General features: G+C 34.6%; 1 protein-coding gene across 3 annotated transcripts in view; it reads left to right on the forward strand.

The window, feature by feature from the left end:
• Positions 1–21,047, forward strand: part of ZNF280D (zinc finger protein 280D) — a 124,300-nt gene that overhangs the window by 85,205 nt on the left and 18,048 nt on the right. For 2 of the 3 annotated variants that reach the window (XM_047766272.1, XM_047766273.1), the window contains one exon: positions 10,656–10,701. In XM_047766272.1, the coding sequence (XP_047622228.1) occupies positions 10,656–10,701 (46 nt within the window). Of the gene's footprint in view, positions 1–10,655; positions 10,702–10,906; positions 10,948–21,047 lie in introns of all 3 variants that reach the window. The other variant, XR_007133084.1, reaches the window with a different exon arrangement.

Genomic DNA, 21,047 nt, shown 5'->3' on the forward strand with positions numbered 1-21,047 from the left:
GCTTCATTCAGTGGGTTAAAAATCAAGTGTTCCTATGAGTTGTGTAGGTCACAGATGTGACTTGGATCCCATGTTGCTGTGGCTCTGGAGTAGACCAGCAGCTGTAGCTCCAATTTGACCCCTACCCTGGGAACTTCCATATGCTCTGGGTTTGGCCCTACAAAAAAAAGCCATAAAAAACTGCAACTGAGTTCTGAATGTTAATTTTGTATCCCACTATTCTGCTGAATTTGTTGACCAGATCAAGTAATTTTTGTCTGGAGACCTTAGGATTTTCTATATATAGTATCATGTCATCTGCAGAGAGTGACCGTTTTACCTCATCTCTTCCAATTTGGATACCTTTTATTTCTTTTTCTTGTCTGATTGCTTTGGTCAGGACTTCTAATACTATGTTAAATAAAAGTGAAAGTGGGAATCCTTGTTTTATTCTTGATTTTCATGGGAAGGCTTTCAGATTTTCTCCATCAAGTATTATCTTGGCTGTGGGTTTGTCATAAATGGTTTTCATTCTGTTGAGATATGTTTCCTCTTTACCCACTTTGGTAAGAGATTTTATCATGAATGGATATTGAATTTTGTCAAATTCTTTTTCTGCATCTATTAAGATTATCATGTGATTTTTGACTTTTGTTAATGTGGAATATTGCATCAATTGATTGCACATGTTGAACCACTTGGTCATGGTATATAATTTTTTTATGTGTTGTTGGATTTGGTTGGCTAATTTTTTTTTTTTTTAAGGCTGCCCCTGAGGCATATGGAGGTTCCCAGGCTAGGAATCAAATTGGAGCTGTAGCCGCTGGCCTACACCACAGCCACAGTGATGTCATATCTGAGCTGTGTCATGACCTACACCACAGCTCATGGCAATGCTGGATCCTTAACCTATGAGCAAGGCCAGGTATCAAACCTGCAGGGATGCTAGTCAGTTTCATTTCCACTGAGCCATGACTGGAACTCTGGTTGGCTAAAATTTTATTGAAAAATTTTAATCTATATTCATCAAAGATATGAGCCTTTACTTTTTTTTTTTTTTGGTAGTATCTTTGTCTGGTTTGGTATTAGGGTGGTCGTGGCTTCATAGAATGTCTTTGGGAGTATTCCCTCCTCTTCAGTCTCTTGGAAAATTTTAAGAAGGATGGGTACAAATTCTTCTTTATATGTTCGGTAGAAGTCTCCTGTGAAGCCATTTGGTCCTGAAATTTTGTGGGAGTTTTTTTTGTTTATTACATATTGAATTTCATTTCTAGTGATAGGTCTGTTCAAATTATCTATTTCTTCTTGATTCAGTTTTGGTGTGCTGTATGTTTCTAGAAAGTTGTCCATTTCTTCTAGATGTCAAATTTGTTGACATAAAATTATTTGTTGTTTTCTCTTAGATTTTTTGAGATTTCTCATTTTTCATTTCTTATTTTGTTTATTTGGGTTCTCTCCCTTCTTAATGAGCTTCTTCAGATTTTATGAACTGGGAAATAAAAGGTAGTTGTATAGGGTATTGCCCAAGATGGATTCCTAGACATTTCATTTATGTTTATGAATCATTTTTAAGGTGGAGTTTGTAACGAGATACCAGTAATGTACATTTTCATATTTTTAGAAATTATAAACAATATCCTTATTATTGTTTATTCTAGCTGATTCTGCCTCTGATTATAACAGGAAGGGAATTTTTTGTTGTTGGAGATTGTGGTTACTTTACATGATTTCACACTAAGAAGCTTAATAAGAGTCTTTCATATTTCTAGTTTCTCTCTGTAACTCCTTACGCTTATCAATTTACCCACTTACCTACTTTTCTTGAGGATATTTTCAGCCATTTATTATCTGTGAAGGAGTTTCTTGTAAAGTTTTACTTCCTACTAAAACAGTTTCAGGAGGTCTTCTCTGATACTATGGTTAGGAGATTTGATAGCCAGTTTCGTTTTAAACCCTCTCAGACCCTTGAAAATACGGTGTGGTGTAGTGGTTAACAAGCACAGGATCTCCAGTGGATTGCCTACTTTGAAGTTACTACCTGCAGTTTACTAGAACATGGATGATTTGGGGTAGTTTACAGACTTCTGTGCCTCATTCCTCATTTGTAAAACACATATAAACAGTACCTGCTCCTAACATGTAGAGGGAATTAAATGAGTTAGTATATGTATATTACTACTTAGAAAGTGAGTGGTACATAGGAATCACTATACAAGTATGAAGTTGTCATTGTTACTACTCTTCATGATTTTACTTCTCCCTGTATTTTATTCAGATACAGTTATACTAATCAGCCTACTTTTCATTCTAACTTTCTCAGACCATTTTTATAGATCATTTATGTTAACTTCTGTGACCCAGTAAATCTTTCTTAGGAGCTAATTGTTTGAACTACGTATTAGTTGCACCATTAGGTTTTTGGTGTCTAAATAAAACTCAATAAACTTGTATTTTTAGGCAATGTCTATGAATGCTCCTGGGTTCATTTAAGTCATACCTGTCTTTTATAAATTGTATAAATAGTATTTTTCCATAAATTTTTACTACCTTATACTGACCGCACTATGGTTCATCTCATAATTTTACTCCGCCCCTCTGAATTTGAGATCCTTCTACAGCTTCACTTTAGTCCTGTTGGTATTTGACCACCTGGAAGAGCTTACCCTCCTTTACAAACTTGGAGAAGCTACTGTGCATCTCATTTTCTATATCATTTATTGAAATGTAAGAACATACTCTTTTTTATTCTGCACACTGAAAAATATCTGTATCCTTACCTCTGTGAAGTATGGTGTTAAGGGAGTACAGCTTTGAAATAAGCTGTAGGCCTTTAAAATTATTTATTTAAAAAAAATCTCTGTCTCAGATGTTAGATTGTAACTCAGTCATGGAATTGCTCTTTTCTTTTTCTCCTGTACCTTATTTACCTCTTCCTCCTCTTTCTATATACTTACCTGAATAGATGAATTATAACAGAGTAGAAGTAAGGTTTTAAATTTCACAAGGTTTGTTTTCTTGACAAAAATTTGAAAATAGATATTTCCCTCTAGCAATATTCAGAGCAAAAGAATCTGAAGTGAATTTATAATATCTCCAGCTTGGAAAACTAAGCAAAGTTTTTTTTTTTTTTTGTCTTTTTAGGGCCACACCCACGACATAACTGAAGTTCCCAGGCTAGGAGTTGAATCGGAGTGGCAGCTGCTGGCCTATACCACAGCCAAAGTTGTCTATTTAATGATTGAATCAAATGTCCTAAAACTACAATTTGAGTTGATATTAAAAGTTGATTTAGTTCTCTCAATGACTTCCAATTTTGTTGTAAGCAAAGTATAATATAAGGGCAATGACTGGAATCCAAATGTCAAAGTTCAAAACTGAGCTCTCCTGCTTTATGTTTAGGTTATTTCACTTTATTCATTTGTAAATAATCTTTACACAGTTGTTGGAGTTCCCATGGTGGCTCAGTGGTAATGAACCCAGCTAGTATTCATGAGGTCACAGGTTTAATCCCTGGCCTTGCTCAGTGGTTAAGGATCCAGCATTGCCATGAGCTGTGGTGTAGATCACAGATATGGCTCGGGTCCTGTGTTGCTATGGCTGTGGTGAGGCCAGCAGCTGTTGCTCCAATTTAACCCCTAGCCTGGGAACTTCTGTATGCTGTGGGTGTGGCCCTAAAAAGACAAACAAACAAACAAAAAAAAAACTTCACATGATTGTTTTGAAGATTTAAAAGAAATGTAAAATTTGTTTTACAGGTAAAAATATGTTTTATATTTTATTATGCTCCCCTCATTTAAAGAGTAATAGGAAGAATTGAAAATGTAAAACTGACTTTCCTTGAAGCTGTGAGTTCCTCACTCTTATATTTGGCTTCTGAGCTTTATACAGAACACCAGTGGTAACTACATGGCTCTTGCATAGTATAATATAGACAACCCTTCCACAGATTCATTGACATCAAACATTGATTCCCTGCCTTCTGTGTGTATGACTCTTTGTCAAGTGGTGGAAATGAAAACATAAATAAGACATAGTTCATGGCACCAGGGTAAATTACAGAATAAGGAGGTCAGAAATGGAGACACTCAGTACACATCTTCTCAGGGCCACACAGTAAACTGGTTTCTTAATTAGTTAAACCACTAACATCATGTATATTTTACATTATATGATTTTTGTGAAGTGCTGAACCAGAAGACAATGTGCATTTGTTGCAAAGAGAAATATCAGTTTATTATGCTACTCTCAACTAAACTAGTAATTCATTAATTATCTTTCATAAATGCAAGCTGGAAGTAAGCTCTTTTATGAGCAGAATGACAACTTTTTAAATAAGTTTTATATTTGAAAATGAGATTTCTGTTAAAAAAATGTTTATTTCTACTACCTCTCTTTCCATTGAAGAATATGTAAGGAATCATCCCATTATTTTCCTTGAAATTCTGAACTTATTTGGAGGAATTATTGCCTCTGGACATAATCCAAATTATTAGTCTTAAGTGTTCAAAATGGTCAGGTTTCTACGTTTCATATATTTGATTTAGAAGGGGAAAAAAGCAAACTGATCTCATCTAGGAATACATGGGGGCTTGTTTCTTTCTCTAAACATTTGAAATGTAACTGGGATTGGGGGATCATGCCCTTAGATTTTCTTATCCTTCCATGGACATTACTGTTTCAAACTAAATCTTTATAACTGTGAAATAGTTTTTTCTTTTCAAAATGAGTATAATACATTTGCCCCGACTTTGTAATTGCAAGCCAGTAAATAGGAGCTGTGCATCAAAATACAGTGGCTTCTGACACTGTGAACCTCTGCCTTTGAAAGCTGGTAAGCAGGGAATAATGGGAGAACCACTGAAAGGGAAACGTAAAAGAAAGTTTAAGGTAGTCCTCCATTTACGGCAAACTCAACCAAATTCTACCAGTGTTTCTGGGGTTACTACCGTTTTTTCACTCTTCTGTTTCTGAGAGTGGTTGCTTATTGATTATTAATTAAATATTCAGGGCTTAATTTAATATTGCCAGAAAAATAAAGAAAATAACAAAATTATAGCCTGACTCTGACATTAGAATCTTCTGCCTCCACTGATGATCTTATTTTCTTCTTTGTATTTATACATACAAATGTTTTGTGTCTATTGATTCTTTGTTTTTGTCTATTTCTTTCCTCTATCTATCTAAAATGATTTTTCACTCTGTCTTCCCCGACTTTAGATGACCAAATCATACCTATGTCTTCAGGAGTGGTTAGATCACTTCATACTAGAGTAAATTGACCAGCAATCAGAATTAATACGTAATGTATTTTGTTTGAGGATGAAGGAAATGTGGCAGGAAGTCTCAAAATATTGACCATACTTAGGTAATAAAAGGCCTGTGTGGCATACTCAAGTGAATTCCAGACAGCAAGATTAATTGCTGATTCTACCCATGGAAGTCATAATAGCTAACCTTTATTGAGTATATACACTGTTCTACATTTATCCACTCATTTAATTCTCACAAACTAATGAGATATGCACTGTTCTTGTCCCAGTTTTATGGACGAGGCCACTGAGATACAGATAAGTCATTTGCTCAAGGTCACATAGCTGTTAAAAGTGAAGATCCTCATTTTAAATTATTGTAGTCTGTCTTCAGAGACTAATAAGTGCTAGTAAAGCAAATACTCTATTTGCTTTCCTGGTTGTACTTGTGGTTCCAAATGTACTTTCCTTGTTGTGTTGTGATTGGCTGAGTAGTTTGATGGGCCTAAGCTTCAATGTGAAGGCCCTGTTTCCCCAGGAGAGTAGGCAGCAGCTGATATAGTTGGAGTATTGGAACCAGAATCTAGCCTCCTAATCTTTCTATGTTTATTTCTATACCATATGCCTATGCAGTATTTCATAGCAGTATTTCTTTGATGTATGGGAAGTAGAACATTTCAGCAAACAACAGCATAAATTGGTCTATTAGTAATATTAATTTGGCAGTGATATTCAGTATGCTTTAGAGGAGAAATCATCTAGAGGCTGAGAGAATGTTTTTCATGTTTCCAAGCATGATTATAAGGGAGGCTGATTTTAAGAGGGAAGTTGGCTGTGAAGCAGTACAGTAGAAATTTGAAGTAGGACCTGTTCTTTTGCTTAGTGGATTTATTACTTTAGCATTTTTAGGCCTCACATTTTTCTCATCTACAGGTTAGGGGCAATTGGATAATCTCTCTTAGGACTCAACTGTAATTCTAATATACTGTGATATTTTTGAATTGTTGATTGAAAAATAAATAGTGAAAATGTAGGGGTCATGTTCTAGATGATGATTTGGGGGTTATCTTTATGGAAGTGTGTTTCATTTGTGCCAAAAGATGAGCTTTACAAGACTGAGTAGATCTGAGTGATCAATATTTTTATATGAATATTCTGCAAGCACCACAAATTCAGTTAAGTTCAAAACTGAATTCATGTTTTCTGCAAAATATGCTTTTTCTCCCCCTGAAATCTTTTTTGGTTAATGGTGTTACCATTCTCTTGCCACTCAAGGCAGACATGAAGGAGGTCATATTTGCTCTCCTTGTGTACCTTTATCCAATCAATACTTATATTTTGTTGGTTTTCCTTTATCACCCCTCCCCCCAAAAAAACCTTCCTCCTCTTCATTGACACTCCTGCTGGTTTACTTGTCACGGTCATTAATTGTCTCCTGTCTATACTCCCTGACTGGAACTTAATCCTCTTCTGATACTGCCTTTTCTCTTTCTGATACACAAATCTGATACTTTCTATTAACCTTAGAATAAAAGTTCTTGGTACCAACATTTTAGTGTGACAATCAAGACCTTTCCTGAAGTATCCTTTGCTATCTCTTCAGTTGCATCTTCGACTATTCTCCCTTGTTCTTTACATTCTAGTAATATGAGACCATTCAGTATCATATAATTGCTGTCATGTATTACATTTGCTTTTGTTCTGCTTTGAATCTCCTTTCCCTACTTTGTTAACTCCTGCTTTTGCTGTAAAACCATATTCACAGTAATAGTCTCCCTGCTTCCTTGCATCTTTCCCCTTTGTAGAATCCTGATCCTTTGTATAGCCACAATATAGATGTCTCTTTTCTAACACTTGACAATTCTGTAAACATTTGCTTCAGTGTATTTCCTTCACAGTGAACTCCTTAACAGGAAGAGGTGTGTCTTAACTTTGGACTGAGACTCTTAGCATAGTACATGATGTAGATGAAGCCTGGCAAATGTTTAGATCAATCATCCTTTCTGCATATCTCTTAACATATTTCAGAACAATAAATCAGAAATTGTGCACTAGATGTTTTACTCTTACTAGTCTGATGATTGCTATTCCAGATTTAATCTTGAATGTATAAGTTCTTGAGAACTGGTTGACTTGACTACTGACTTGTTATAAACCTCTTTTCAGCTTTTGGAGTTTACTTACAAACATTCTTAAAGATTACATTTTGAAAATTAGCATTGAAACTTTTGGCTTTTAAATGTTATTAGAAGGAAAGAATGTGGTCTGACTGAAATGAATCTCAACATTTTTCCCCTTAAGGCTCTTCCCTCTATCTCATGGTATGTTTGTAGTATAAATGAAACATCAAAAGAACACAATAATGTAATTTAACCAAAATACTCATTTCACATGTAGCTTTGGTCTGGTCATGTGTGCTGTAGAAAAATACGAGTAGGGACATTTATTTCATTTTGAAACTTAGAGGGGAAAGCAGGTTTACATACAGAAGAAAAATTAATTATTTAACAATCTTAATTTCTAGTGATTGTTTTTGAAATTCATAACCAGTCCTTCTGTTCTCTTTACACTGAAATCTTAAATAGTGTTTGTTTTAAATGCTATACAATTTTTTTATTAAAAAATATTGCAACATTCACAGGTGAAAAGTGTAATTACCTAATGACAGGTCATTAGCTCAGAACTTTGAGCTTAGCAAATTTCACTGTCTTCTACCAAGCAATTGAATATCTGAAATGATGACTATTTCAGCAAGTATCTTTAATGAATAAGATTAAAGGTAAGAATATTTTTCTTTTCAAAAGTGTAGTGATGTATTAGTAGTTGTATTAAAGTTTTTTAAAGTATGCTTTTCTAGTTACAAAAACATAGTGTACATTTTAATGACAAATTTATAACTTAATGAAACTTTGTGTCACATGCTTTTCTAATTTTTTTAGATTTGTTTTTCTAAATGTTTTCACTGGTTATTATAATTCTGCCCCTTAAACAGAATACTAGTATGGTTAAAGCCACAGAAAAAGATTGGAAACATAAGCCTCTTATTGCTAGTTATTTCAGTAACGTATTTTGTTCTTGTGTGTCAGTTTCTTAGCCAGTAAAATGAAGAGTTATAAAAACCTGTCACCAACCTCCCTTAAAGAGATATTTTAAAAATTCAGTTTCCCCAATTGAAATGCCAGCGATAGTAGTAAAACATGCTTAATAGCTTTCACTTTAATTGCTGCAAAAAATCAATTTATTAAAATAGCCATATGCAAAAATGATTATCATAGTAATGTTTCTTTTGTAAGAATTTAAGGTTAGTCTTTGATAATATTTTCAATAGAAAGCTGAAAAGGAAAATGCTTTTATGAAATATTTTTAAACTGCCTTGCAGCCAATTTGTTTCAGTTTTTCAAACTGAGTTTAAAATTTTTAAATGCTTAGAAATAGAAATCAGTTTTAACATTCAAAGTTATTTCAAAACTTCATTAATCCAATATCGCTTTTTTTTCTTCCCACTGATTTTTCATGTTTCTTACAACTTTATAGATGTTATTCTTACAACTATTATTTTCTTACATATGTTATTAAAGCAGTGAAGTTGTACTGTACACTTGATGTTATTTCATCTTTTTGAACATTTTTCACAATTACTTGTCTGAGAGAATTACAAAATATGTAACCCCCACAATGAAAAACGTGTGCATTTTGTCCATTTTTTGTGCGGGTTTTATTCATTTAGATTTATTTAGTAAAATTAGTTGACAATTATTTTAAACACTATCAATATAGTACCTCTTCAAAAAAGGACAGGTTTTATTTTAGATTGTTACAATTACATGTAATTACTAAAATGCAAATAAGTAATTTTATACAGTTATCACTAAGATTTAAGAAAACAGCATTTATAAACTTAATACTTTAATGTATCCTCAGAGAGCAGATAAAGAGGGGTGTTTGCCAACTCCATATTTCATTGAGTAACCATGAGATTAGCTTTTAGAATGATTGATATTGTACTAGATATCTTTATTTTTGTCCATGAAATTTATTTTTAAAAATTAATTAGTTAATTTCTGTCTTTTTAGAGCCGTACCAATGGCATATGGAGGTTGCCAGGCTAGGGGTTGAATCAGAGCTGTAGCCACTGGCCTATGCTACGGCCACGGCCACAGTAACACCAGATCAGAACCACATCTGCAGTGACCTACTCTAGCAATACTGGATCCTTAACACACTGAGCAGGGCCAGGGATTGCACCTGTATACTCATGGATACTAGTCAGATTCATTTCCACTGAGCCATGACAGGAACTCCTGTCCATGAAATTTAAGTCAGTATAGTTGTTGCTTATGTTAAATATATTAATCCTTAAGTATAGTCATTAAGTCTTCATTAATTTTTTTTTCTTTTGTTTTGTCTTTTTGTCTTTTCTAGGGCTGCATGTGCAGCATATGGAGGTTCCCAGGCTAGAGGTCTAATCAGAGCTGTAGCTGCTGGCCTACACCAGAGCCACACAGTAAGGCCAGATCCGAGCCGAGTCTGCAACCTGCACCACAGCTCACGGCAACCCACTGAGCGAGGCCAGGGATCGAACCCGAAACCTCATGGTTCCTAGTTGGATTTGTTAACCACTGAGCCATGACGGGAACTCCTTCACTAAGTTTTGAATCACTTAACTGTTAATGACATTTAGGATCAGCCAGATGCTCTACTTATGCAAATTAAAATAGTTTAATATGCAATATCAACAAATAATATTTAGCATCAGCACCTTCTAAGACAAAGATCCTTTGGAAAGCTAGCTTTTATGTTAAATTGATATATTTTAAAAGATTTTATAGATTAACAAATGCCTTTGTTAATGTTGTCAGAAGTGTAATTAGTATTTTTTAGAAATCAGACTTTAAAAATTATAGTTACTGTTTGGGCTATGCTTATAAAGGTTTTTAAGAGAATACATTCTTCAAAATTCTAGAGTAAGTTAATTGTAATGTATATTGAAATTACGTTACTATTTTGAATTTTTACAATAGATATTTCCTGTCACTTTTTGAATCCTATAGTAGTAAATACTGATGCATATTATAAATATTAAGCGTAGCTGCTTTTATTTTTTTAAAGGGTAATTCTTTTTTGGGAACTGTTCTACTAAAATTTTTTTTAATTGTACTTAATACAATAGAAAACATTTCTTAAGTGTTCTTGTTTTTAGAGAAGAAATGCATGTCTGTATTTATTTATTTAGAATATATATTGGATACCTATTTATTCTCATGCATTTATTTTTCCCTTAAAACATTTATGTCATTTACTATTATAGTGGATGTACACATTAATTTAGATGTGCATTTAAATTATTTTAAGCATGCATAGAATTGCTTTCATATTTTTCCATTGTAAACATAAAATAAAATACTCAATATTTATTTTGTTTTCAAGATTAAAAAATCAAGCTCCCACTAAGGAACAAGTACCTGTGTCTGAGGTAAATTATGTTATATTTTGTACTGCTTAAAGGTTTATATATTTTAATTTATTGTTGGTGTGATATTTAAAATACTTCAATGTGCGTGGATCGCTAACAATTACTGGCATGCTATCAGAAAGAAAAAAAAATGGAGGCTTTTGTTTTCATTATATATAAAAATACCTAACCCTAAATAAAATTGTGAATTGTTTTATTTTGACAGAGCCATCACATATTTCCCTTGCCTGTTATTTAGTTCAACTAGTAAGTAATGGATATAAATTTATGACTTAAAAATCCTGAAATCATTAAAACATCAAACTTTGACACATTTGAATTTAATCTTTCTAGAAGATTTTATTTTCTAAAACTTTGAAAAAGATTTTAATAGTTTTTAAAATGGAAATATTTTGGATATTTTAAAAATGTGTTTTAGCTGTCTTAAACACGCACTCTGAATAAAGCACTCAGGGCTATCATATAAATGTAATTTACTGGACAGTCTAATGAATGAATGTAAAAGTAATTTTGCTTATGTATTTGCTTTCTTGGTGTCGGTTTTAAAAATATCACTCAATTAAAATTACTTGTCTCTTTCTGAGTATTATGAAGTCAGGCCAGTTCAGCATTTATATTTCAAGTAGCACTTCTATCTTGTCCAGTAAGTGAAACCTAGACAATATGAGCCTTCTCCCAAGTGACTGTCCTTTATCCCGAAGAAAATTATCTTTTGTTTGAAAGGTTTTTAACTGCAAATAAATGTCTTTAATAGATACAGGATTTTTTGGTTACCTCTTTATTCTTGAGTCAGTTTTGGTGTTTGGTTTTTGAGAAATTGGTGCGTATTATCTAAGATGTTGAGTTTATATGTATAGAGTTGTTTGTAGTATTCCTTTATTTATTTATTTATTTATTTATTTATTTTGGCCGCGCCTACAGAATGTGAAAGTTTCCAGGCCAGGGATTGAACCTGTGCCACAGCAGCAACCCAAACTGTTCCAGTGACAGTGCTGGATCCTTAACCTGCTGTGCCACAAGAGACTCCTCCCTTATTCTTTTAATGCCTGTGCAGCCTGCAGTGATAATCTTGTCTTTCATTTCTGATATTGATAGTTTGTATGTTCTTTTTGTTTCTAATATTGTCATGTATTTTACTTTTACCTAGATTATAAGGACAGAGTACAGTGTTACCATTTTTGTTTTAAATAGTTATTTTTGGGAGCAGTTACTAAATACTAAAATATTTTTATATTCACCTTCATTTCTACCATTTCAAGTGCTCTTCATTTCTTTATGTAGCTCTTAGTTTCTGTCTAGTATCATATTTCTTTTTGCCTAAAAAACTTCCTTTCAAATATCATGTTGCAGAACTACCGGTAATTACTTCTTCCATGCTTTTTTCCTTCAAAAAAATCTTTATTTTTCATTTTTGAAAGTAATTTTTCGTGAGTAAAGAAATCTGGATTGACTTTTCTTTCAGAATTTTAAAGAAGTAATTTTATTGTCTCTTGGCTTGCATATTTCCAGATAAGATGTCTTACTGTAATTTTTATCTTTGTTTCTTCATATATGTGTGTGTGTGTGTGTGTGTGTGTGTGTGTATAATGTGTCAGTTTTCTTTGCCCTCAAGATTTTGTTTTTATCTTTAGTTCTTATCAGTTTGAACATCATTTGTCTATTTCTGGTTTGTTCATTTGTCTATATGTTTATCTGTTTATGTATTTATTTTTGGCATTCATCCTGAGGTATTCTCTGATTTGTCCTGTTATCTTCTACTTCAAGGGTTTTGATTTCATATATGTTGTATCATTTTTTTTAAGCCACACCCACAGCATCTGGAAGTTCCTGAGCCAGGGATTGACTCCGAGCCACAGCTATGACCTAAGCCACAGCTCTGGCAACACTGGGTCCTTTAATCCACTGTGCTGGGCCAAGGATCGAACCCACACCTCTAGCTACCCAAGCTGCTGCAGTTGGATTCTTTTTTTTTTTTTTTGTCTTTTGTCTTTTTTGTTGTTGTTGTTGTTGCTATTTCTTGGGCCGCTCCCGCGGCATATGGAGGTTCCCAGGCTAGGGGTCGAATCGGAGCTGGAGCCACCGGCCTACGCCAGAGCCACAGCAACGCGGGATCCGAGCCGTGTCTGCAACCTACACCAGGGCTCACGGCAACGCCGGATCGATCGTTAACCCACTGAGCGAGGGCAGGGACCGAACCCGCAACCTCATGGTTCCTAGTCCGATTCGTTAACCACTGCGCCACGACGGGAACTCCTGCAGTTGGATTCTTAACCCACTGTGCCTCAGCAGGAACTCCACATATGTTATACTATTTGATGTTAATCCCTTTTCTTAGATATCCTGTTCTAGTCTCCACCTTCCACTCTTTTTTTTTCCCCTTATTGTTTCATTTGGGGTAATTTCTAACTATTAACCAACCTGTTTACTGATTAATTTTTCAGTTGTATCAAGTCTACCGATAAACCTATCAAAAATATTTTCCATCTCTGTCATTGTGTTTTGTTTGGGGTTTTTCCCATAGCATTTGCATCGATTCTTACAGTTCCTGGTGTTCTGATAAAATTTCATCTGGTCATGCATGTTTTCCTCCTTTTTCTTCCTAAGAATTTAGCATATTAATTATAGTAATTTGAAATGTTCTGTCTGATAGTTCCAACAGGTGGGTTACATCTAAGTCTGGTTCTGCTGATTGTTTTATCTCCTGACAGCGTATTTTCCCCCTTTGATTTTTCTGTACATATTTGGATGAAAGCAAGACATTATGTGTGGGACTGACATAAATAGTATTTATATCTGAATATAGACATGCATTTTCTTTATTAGGCCATTAGAATGGGATTTGTGTCCACCTAATAGTAAGTTGATTTGAGTTTTGCTTTTTTTTTTTAGTCACCATGGTTACCCTCACACTGCCAAGTTCAGTTCCTCTAGCATTTCCTTGTGCTTAGAGTGGAAATTATATTGCTGAAGGTTTTTTGTTTTTTTTTTTAATTGTCCTTCTTCCACACTCAGTTTTAGTCTTTCCATGTGTGATTGAGCCACAGAGTTTGTCTCTCTCTCTCCACTCTTGCATTTTTTCCAGCAGCACTATTTTTGCTTGTTATTTGATGTTTGCTAATCTAGTGGCAGGTGGTGGAGATTGGGGTGACGTTCTGTGTTCTTCTGAGGCTCTCAAGCTGCCTCTCTGTCTCTGGATCTTGAGAATAGAAATGCTTTCTTCTATCACCAAGTCACAGTTGGTACTTGTGCCCTGTGGACAGCAGGGTTTGCCTCTTTTCTTTTCAACTACATAAAGGTATGAACATGAAGAAATTTTATTAAGTCATTATTTCATAGCATCATCCATGGATTCTTTCCTGATGCATTCATAATTGAATAAATCATCAAATTCTTACTTTCCTTTGATTGCCCTGTTTCATCTGTGTCAAGTAAACCAATCTTTTCATATATAAACCAGCTTTCTTAAGTTTGTTTTTTGTTAAAAGAAATAAAGCTTATACTAAAAATTTAGCAAGCCATAAGCAAAGTTAAAGGAAGTCATATTGAATGGAAGTCCACATAGAACAATCTTGGTCTGGGTACTTCTTCCAAGTGTATATATGGATAGTTCCTTGAATAGGTCCAGGTATTTATTTTAAGATATGTGATATGGTCAGTAGCATGAATTAATCTTCAAGATTTTGATCAGATGCATTGTAGTGGAATCAATGTTATATACCCCAGTAATATTTTCCTGTTATCAGTTTCATTTGTATAGTTTTACATTTCCTCTTTCAAAATTAATTGCTCTCATTTACTAGATTGTATTTGGAATTCATATTACAGAGTAGGTTTCTAAAATAACCTCTTTTCTGTATATATTCTATACACTGTGTATATTCTACACACTGCAACATTTTACTGCTCTTCTTTCCTCACTAATATATACATACCATAATTCTTCCCCTTCAGTCTGATATTAACGTAGTTTCTTTATAACTAAGTAGTGGGTTAAGAGACTTCGAAGGTAGGGATAGATACCTTTCTCTTTCCTTGCTTCCTTCCTCAGCTATTAGGAAACACTTGATAGCATGTTCCAGGAATCTTTCTAGTGGGAACAAAGATTAATAAAGTTAATAAAAATTAATAAAATTATTTCCCTATCCCTAAGGTGATCAAAATCTAGGACAATTAGGCATGAAAGAATTGTAATCCAATAAGATAACTACCATATTTTAAGTATATTAGTTATGTAGGTACACACGAGAGTCTCCTCAGGATGACTGTGGTGGTTTTTTTTTTCTCTCTTTTCTAAATATTCTTTTGTCAGTTCAAACATACACATAATATGCAAAGTAGAGGTTCTCTGTTATTTCATCAATGAAATGGCAAATTAACTCTAGTCTTTATTCCTGTAAGGCTAGTTGGGGCCATCCATAAAGAATTTTCAAGGTATTTATTTTTCTTTTTCTGTTATGTTTTTGTCACTTTGTGCTTTGTAACTTTTTCAGACACTTGAGAGTTTCAGATTTTATAAAATTACCTTTATTTTTATCAAATTAAAAATTTGTGCAGATAGTTTATCATGAAAGTAGTGATTCATCTGCCTCACCTTTTTCCCTTCCAGCTGTTTCGAGGCAGCCATTTCCAACTCTCTTAGCTATTTGGTTTAATATTTATCTCCATATTTCTAAGTAATATAATCAGTTTTTGAACTTTAACTGTTATAATAATTAAGAATTTACTTCTCTAGACCACCATCCTTACTTTCCTCTTTCCCTTCAGCCCCAGCATCCCAGCCAGGGCCAGAATTAGAATTAGAGTGAGGCAAGAGAGGCCTCAACTCAGGCAGAAAATTAAGGGGGCTTCAAAAAATTGAATAATCAGATGAATATTTTTATTTAATATTTTTTAACAATTAGAAGTTCCCATCGTAGCTAAGTGGAAATGAATCTGTCTGGTTTCCATGAGGAAGCACGTTTGACCCCTGCCTGACCTTGCTCAAGAAGGTTAAGGATCTGGTGTTGCCACAAGCTGTGGAGTAGGTCGCAGACATGGCTCGAATCTAATGTTGTTGTGGCTGTGGTGTAGGCCAGCAGCTGCAGCTCCTATTCAGCCTCTAGTCTGGGGACCTCCATATGGTGCGGCCCTAAAAAGACAAAAAAAAAAAAAAAAAAGAATTAGAATTAATGCAGAGTAATCCATGATGATCATAAATTCAAAATTTTAATTAAAGACAGGATCCAACCCTGCACTTGTGTGACCCTGAGAGTCATGCACATAGGGAACACAAGCACAAGTTAAGTCTCTCACCTGCTGTTTTTTTCTGACGGTCCTTGTTCAGTCAGGTGGGAAAGTGACAAGCTGTTTTCACTGTTTATAGCTTCATTCCATAGTACTGCTAAGTAAATGGGAAAGTTTTGTTTAATTACAGATACATGTTTGTGTGATTTTTACAATATTGTTAAGCACACAAAGGTAAGTTTGTTTATTAATATATTTGACCTTTCACAAATAAAATTTGATGAAATGTCAAAATTCGCTGAAAAAGTATTTTCTTTCCAGGAAACTTCATACTTTCTTCACTTAAAACATTGATAATTTAGTGTTACTTACTTGTTTATATAAAAATTATTTTCACTATTCTTTTTTCACCACATTGGAAATATGGTATGTAGTTTTTTGTTGTTTTAATCATTGATTTTTTTCATACAAATGTTTTTATAGACATGTTTGTTAAATACTATAATTTATATGAATGAAGTTAATTCATATAAATTAATTAAATGTCTAATACATTTAACTGAATGTATTAATTAAAAATAAATGTTTAAAAATTTATACCAAAATTCTTAAAAATAAATTTGGCATTTAAAAAGTAACTTGGTCCATTGTTTAGAACAAGAAAAATGCATATAGAAATTGATCACAATTAAGGGGGACAGTAACAGGTTTAGTAGAGAAAAATATTTCAGCTCCTTAAAATGAGATTCTAAATTGACACTTATAGAATAGAATTATTATGAAATTTAGAGTTTAATAAAGAACTTTCTTTGAATTGTGAGAAAAAGATAAAATGTTAGAAATTTCAGAAGGTAGTGAATATAAGCATGTACAAGAAAATAAGAAGATGCCATTTGAATTAAATTTTAAATTCTTCATCATGGCCACCTATTTCTAATAAAGTAAAAATGATTTTAATAGAGTATGGGCCCATCCAAGTACAAAATGCAGATTTTTATGGGCAAAACTTTTCAAAGATGGGTGTTTTAAAAAATAGTCTAGTGGTAGAGTTCCCATTGTGGCTCAGTGGGTGAAGAACTCCACATAGTGTCCATGAGGATGGGTGTTCCTTCCCTGGCCTCGCTCAGTGAGTTCAGGATCCAGCATTGCCACAAGCTGTGTTATAGGTCACAGATGCAACTTGGATCCAGCATTGCTGTGGCTGTGGCAAAGGCTGGCAGCAGTAGCTCCAATTTGACCCTTTGCCCAGGAACTTCCATATGCACAGGTGGGGCCCTAAAAGAAAAAAAAGTCTAGTGGTGAGTTAATTCATTGTGACTGCCTCAATTATTCCAAAGAATCCTTATCTTTATTTTGTTTCCTGTGCATTCTCTTTAGCAAAAATACAATAGAATCAGGGAGTTCCCATCGTGGTGCAGTGGTTAACGAATCCAACTAGGAACCTTAAGGTTGTGGGTTTGATCCCTGGCCTTGCTCAGTGGCTTAAGGATCTGGCGTTGCTGTGAGCTGTGGTGTAGGTTGCAGATTCGGCTCAAATCCTGAGTTGCTGTGGCTGTGGCGTAGGCCAGTGGCTACAGCTCCTATTAGACCCCTAGCCTGAGAACCTCCATGTGCCTTGGGAGCAGCCCTAGAAAAGGCAAAAAGACAAGAAAAAAAAAAAAAGAAGAGAAAAAGGAAAAAAGGATAGGCTGAAAAAAAAATACAATAGAATCAAATACTTGCCACTCAAAAAGTGGTTTCAAAGATTGGAAAAATTTAAACAGAATTTATGATCATGAAAATTTCATATTTTGTTGTAATGCTTTTAAAAATAGAATTTGTAATGCATGTTCAAATTGATAGTTTAATAGTTGATGCTTTACAGAATTTGATAAAATATGTATGAGTGATGTTACATATTGTGTGTTTTGTGCAAAAATAATTTGTCTCTCAGAGGGTCACAAGAAATTACTTGAAGCTCAAGTGCTGGAATATTTCTAAATTTAGTTGAACTAAAGACATAATCATATAACTAATCATTAAAATATTCTGTTTTATTTGTCTAGTAAAATTTATAACAGATTTATAATGCTAAAGCAAATCATGCTAAATCTGAAATACTATTGAGAATAAAGGAAGCAAAATACTTTTCCTTACTTTTTGATTATATAAACCAGATACAGTACATCATTAATGAATGTTTATGATTACCAGATGTGTTTACATTAAAAATGATGTCATTGCAAGAGAAGAAAGTTTGGAATTAATTAAAACAGAAGAAAAACCTGGATAATAATATCTCATTAAAGCTGTTATCAGAAGGCTCAGTGGTTAATGAACCTGACCAGTATCCATGAGGACGAGGGTTCTATTCCTGACCTTGCTCAATGAGTTAAGGATCCAGCATTGCCGTGAGCTGTGGTGTAGGTCACAGACATGGCTGTGGCTGAGGTGTAGGCTGGTGGCTGTAGCTCTGACTCAACCCCTAATCTGGGAACCTCCATATGCCATGGGGTGTGGCCCTAAAAAGACAAAAGACAAAAAAACAAAACAAAATCTGTTATCAGGAGTTCCTGGTGTGGCACAGTGGGTTAAGAATCCAGCATTTCCTGCTGCAGCATGAGTTTGATTCCCAGCTCAGTGCAGTGGATTAAGGATCTGGCATTGCCACAGATGTAGTGTAGGTCACAGCTGTGGCTTGGATTGAATCCCTGACCTGGAAACTCCTGTATGCTGCCAATGAAGCCTCCACCCCCCAAAAAAGCTGTTATCTAAAAAAAAAAAAAAAAAATCAGAAATGGTCTAGCTTGTCACAAGAAAGAGGCGATATTTGTGTAAAAATATTTATCCTGGCTAGGATATGGTGATGGAATTATGCCAAATTTATGCCTTGCTCAGCTCAAAATCATAACTTTATTTGATTTTTTCTTTTTATGGTCACACCTGCAGCAGATGGAAGTTCTCAGTCTAGGGGTTGAATCAGAGCTGCTGCTGCCAGCCTATGCCACAGCCACAGCAATGCCAGATATGAGCCACATCTGCAACCTCTGCCACAGCTTGCGGCAATGTTGGATCCTCAACCCACTGAACAAGGCCAGGGATCAGACCTGTACCCTCACAGACACTGTGTGAGGTTCTTAACTCACTGAGCCACAACACAAATTCCCCTGATTTGAAAGATGATGCATCCATGAATTCAAATATGGTCATCGTTTTTTTTGTTTTTGTTTGTTTGTTTTTTAGTATTATACAAAGATTACAGATTTTAGGAGTGGGGATAATTCAATGAGCAGATAATACTCAATATTCTTATCAGTTCTAAGAACAACATTAAAATCACATGTAAGTGCTTGATGGGCATCCAGATTAAATGCAATCAAGATACTTTGTACACAAATTAAAGATTTTTATCAAATATAAGAAGATATAATATCAAATGTCAAAATACATTGTGTTGAGATCATAAGTATCTTCGTATAAATATATTACAGATTTTTACACAAATCATCTATATGGAATAATATTTTGAACAAGGTGGCAAAAGTTTAATAAAAGCTTTGCAGTCAGAAAACATGACCATATATAAAGCTGCGTGCTTAATAAAAAATCCCATTCCTTTGCTTAACAGAAATGAGAGAAAGTAAGTTTGAAACTGTGTTCAATGAATGTAAAACTTGAGCAAGAAATATGAATATTCTTCCTCAATTCAAAAATAAGTGAAAAAAGTAAAGCAGTAAGAAATGCATGAATCACTAAATGAGAATATAGATAATTATGGGAGAAATGCTTGCCAAGTAGACATTAAGTTTGTAAATGCCCTAACATCATATTTGAATTAGATATATGAAAATTAAAATGAAATGTCTTCTAATTTTGAATTTCTGAACTGGGGAAAAGTTATCTTGTATAAATTACATCTGATTTACAAAAAGCAACTACTGACTCAATTCTTAAAGATGCTGACAATTTAAGTTTTATAGAAATTTCATGTGGAATAGTTTAAAGCAACATAATATCAATAAAATTACAGTATAAGCATTTTTGGGGGGTCTTCTAAAACTGATTCACAAAGTGGTGTTCAGAATTTAAAACAATACCAGTCACAGTAGCATTTTGCAAAGAAGTTTCAGTAAGCTGAAGTTATTTTAAATTATTTAAAAGTGTCACTGATCAAGAGAAATTGCCAAACTGGCAGTTTACTTATTTGAAAACAATATAAGAAAAGAATAAGATTTTGAAAATATTATTGATATACTTGCTTTCGTTAAAGCCAGTAAAGTAAAACGATAATGAATTCTGGTTTGGGTAGGCATACAGTGTTGAAACTTAAACTACTTTTGTGGGTTTTATAAATCTCCTTTTTTTTTTTTTTTTGGCTTTTTGCTATTTCTTGGGCCGCTCCTGCGGCACATGGAGGTTCCCAGGCTAGGGGTCCGATCGGAGCTGGAGCCACCGGCCTACACCAGAGCCACAGCAACGCGGGATCCGAGCCGCGTCTGCAACCTACACCACAGCTCACGGCAACGCTGGATCGTTAACCCACTGAGCAAGGGCAGGGACCGAACCCGCAACCTCATGGTTCCTAGTCGGATTTGTTAACCACTGCGCCACGACGGGAACTCCTAAATCTCCTTTTTTGTTTGTTTTTTAGGGCTGCACCCACGGCATGTGGAAGTTCCCAGGCTAGGGGTCAAATCAGAGCTACAGCTGCCAGCCTACACCACAGTCACAGCAACACAGGATCCGAGTCACATCTGTGACCTCCACCACAGCTCACTGCAGTGCCAGATCCATGACCCACTGAGTGAGACCAGGGAATGAACCCACATCCTCATGGATACTAGTCAGATTCGTTTCCACTGTGCCATAAGAGAACTCCTGCATAAATCCTCTTATTAATTTTTCAACTACTTTAATGTTCTGGAGGAAAAACTTTTAAAAATACACAGAGAGGAGGATTCTGGGAAGATGGCAGAGGAGGAAGCATCAAGAATCTGTCTCCCCACCTAGACAATTTGCATTGGCAGAATCTATCTGATGTAACTATTTTGGAGCTGTAAGTTCTGTTGAAGGCTTACACTTTCCAGGGGAAAGATGAATTGCAATCAGTTTTATTCAGTTTAAGCACTTAGCACTGTAGCAGC

This window comes from Phacochoerus africanus, chromosome 2 (assembly GCF_016906955.1).
Source record: "Phacochoerus africanus isolate WHEZ1 chromosome 2, ROS_Pafr_v1, whole genome shotgun sequence".
In the NCBI taxonomy this organism is placed as follows: Eukaryota; Metazoa; Chordata; class Mammalia; order Artiodactyla; family Suidae; genus Phacochoerus; species Phacochoerus africanus.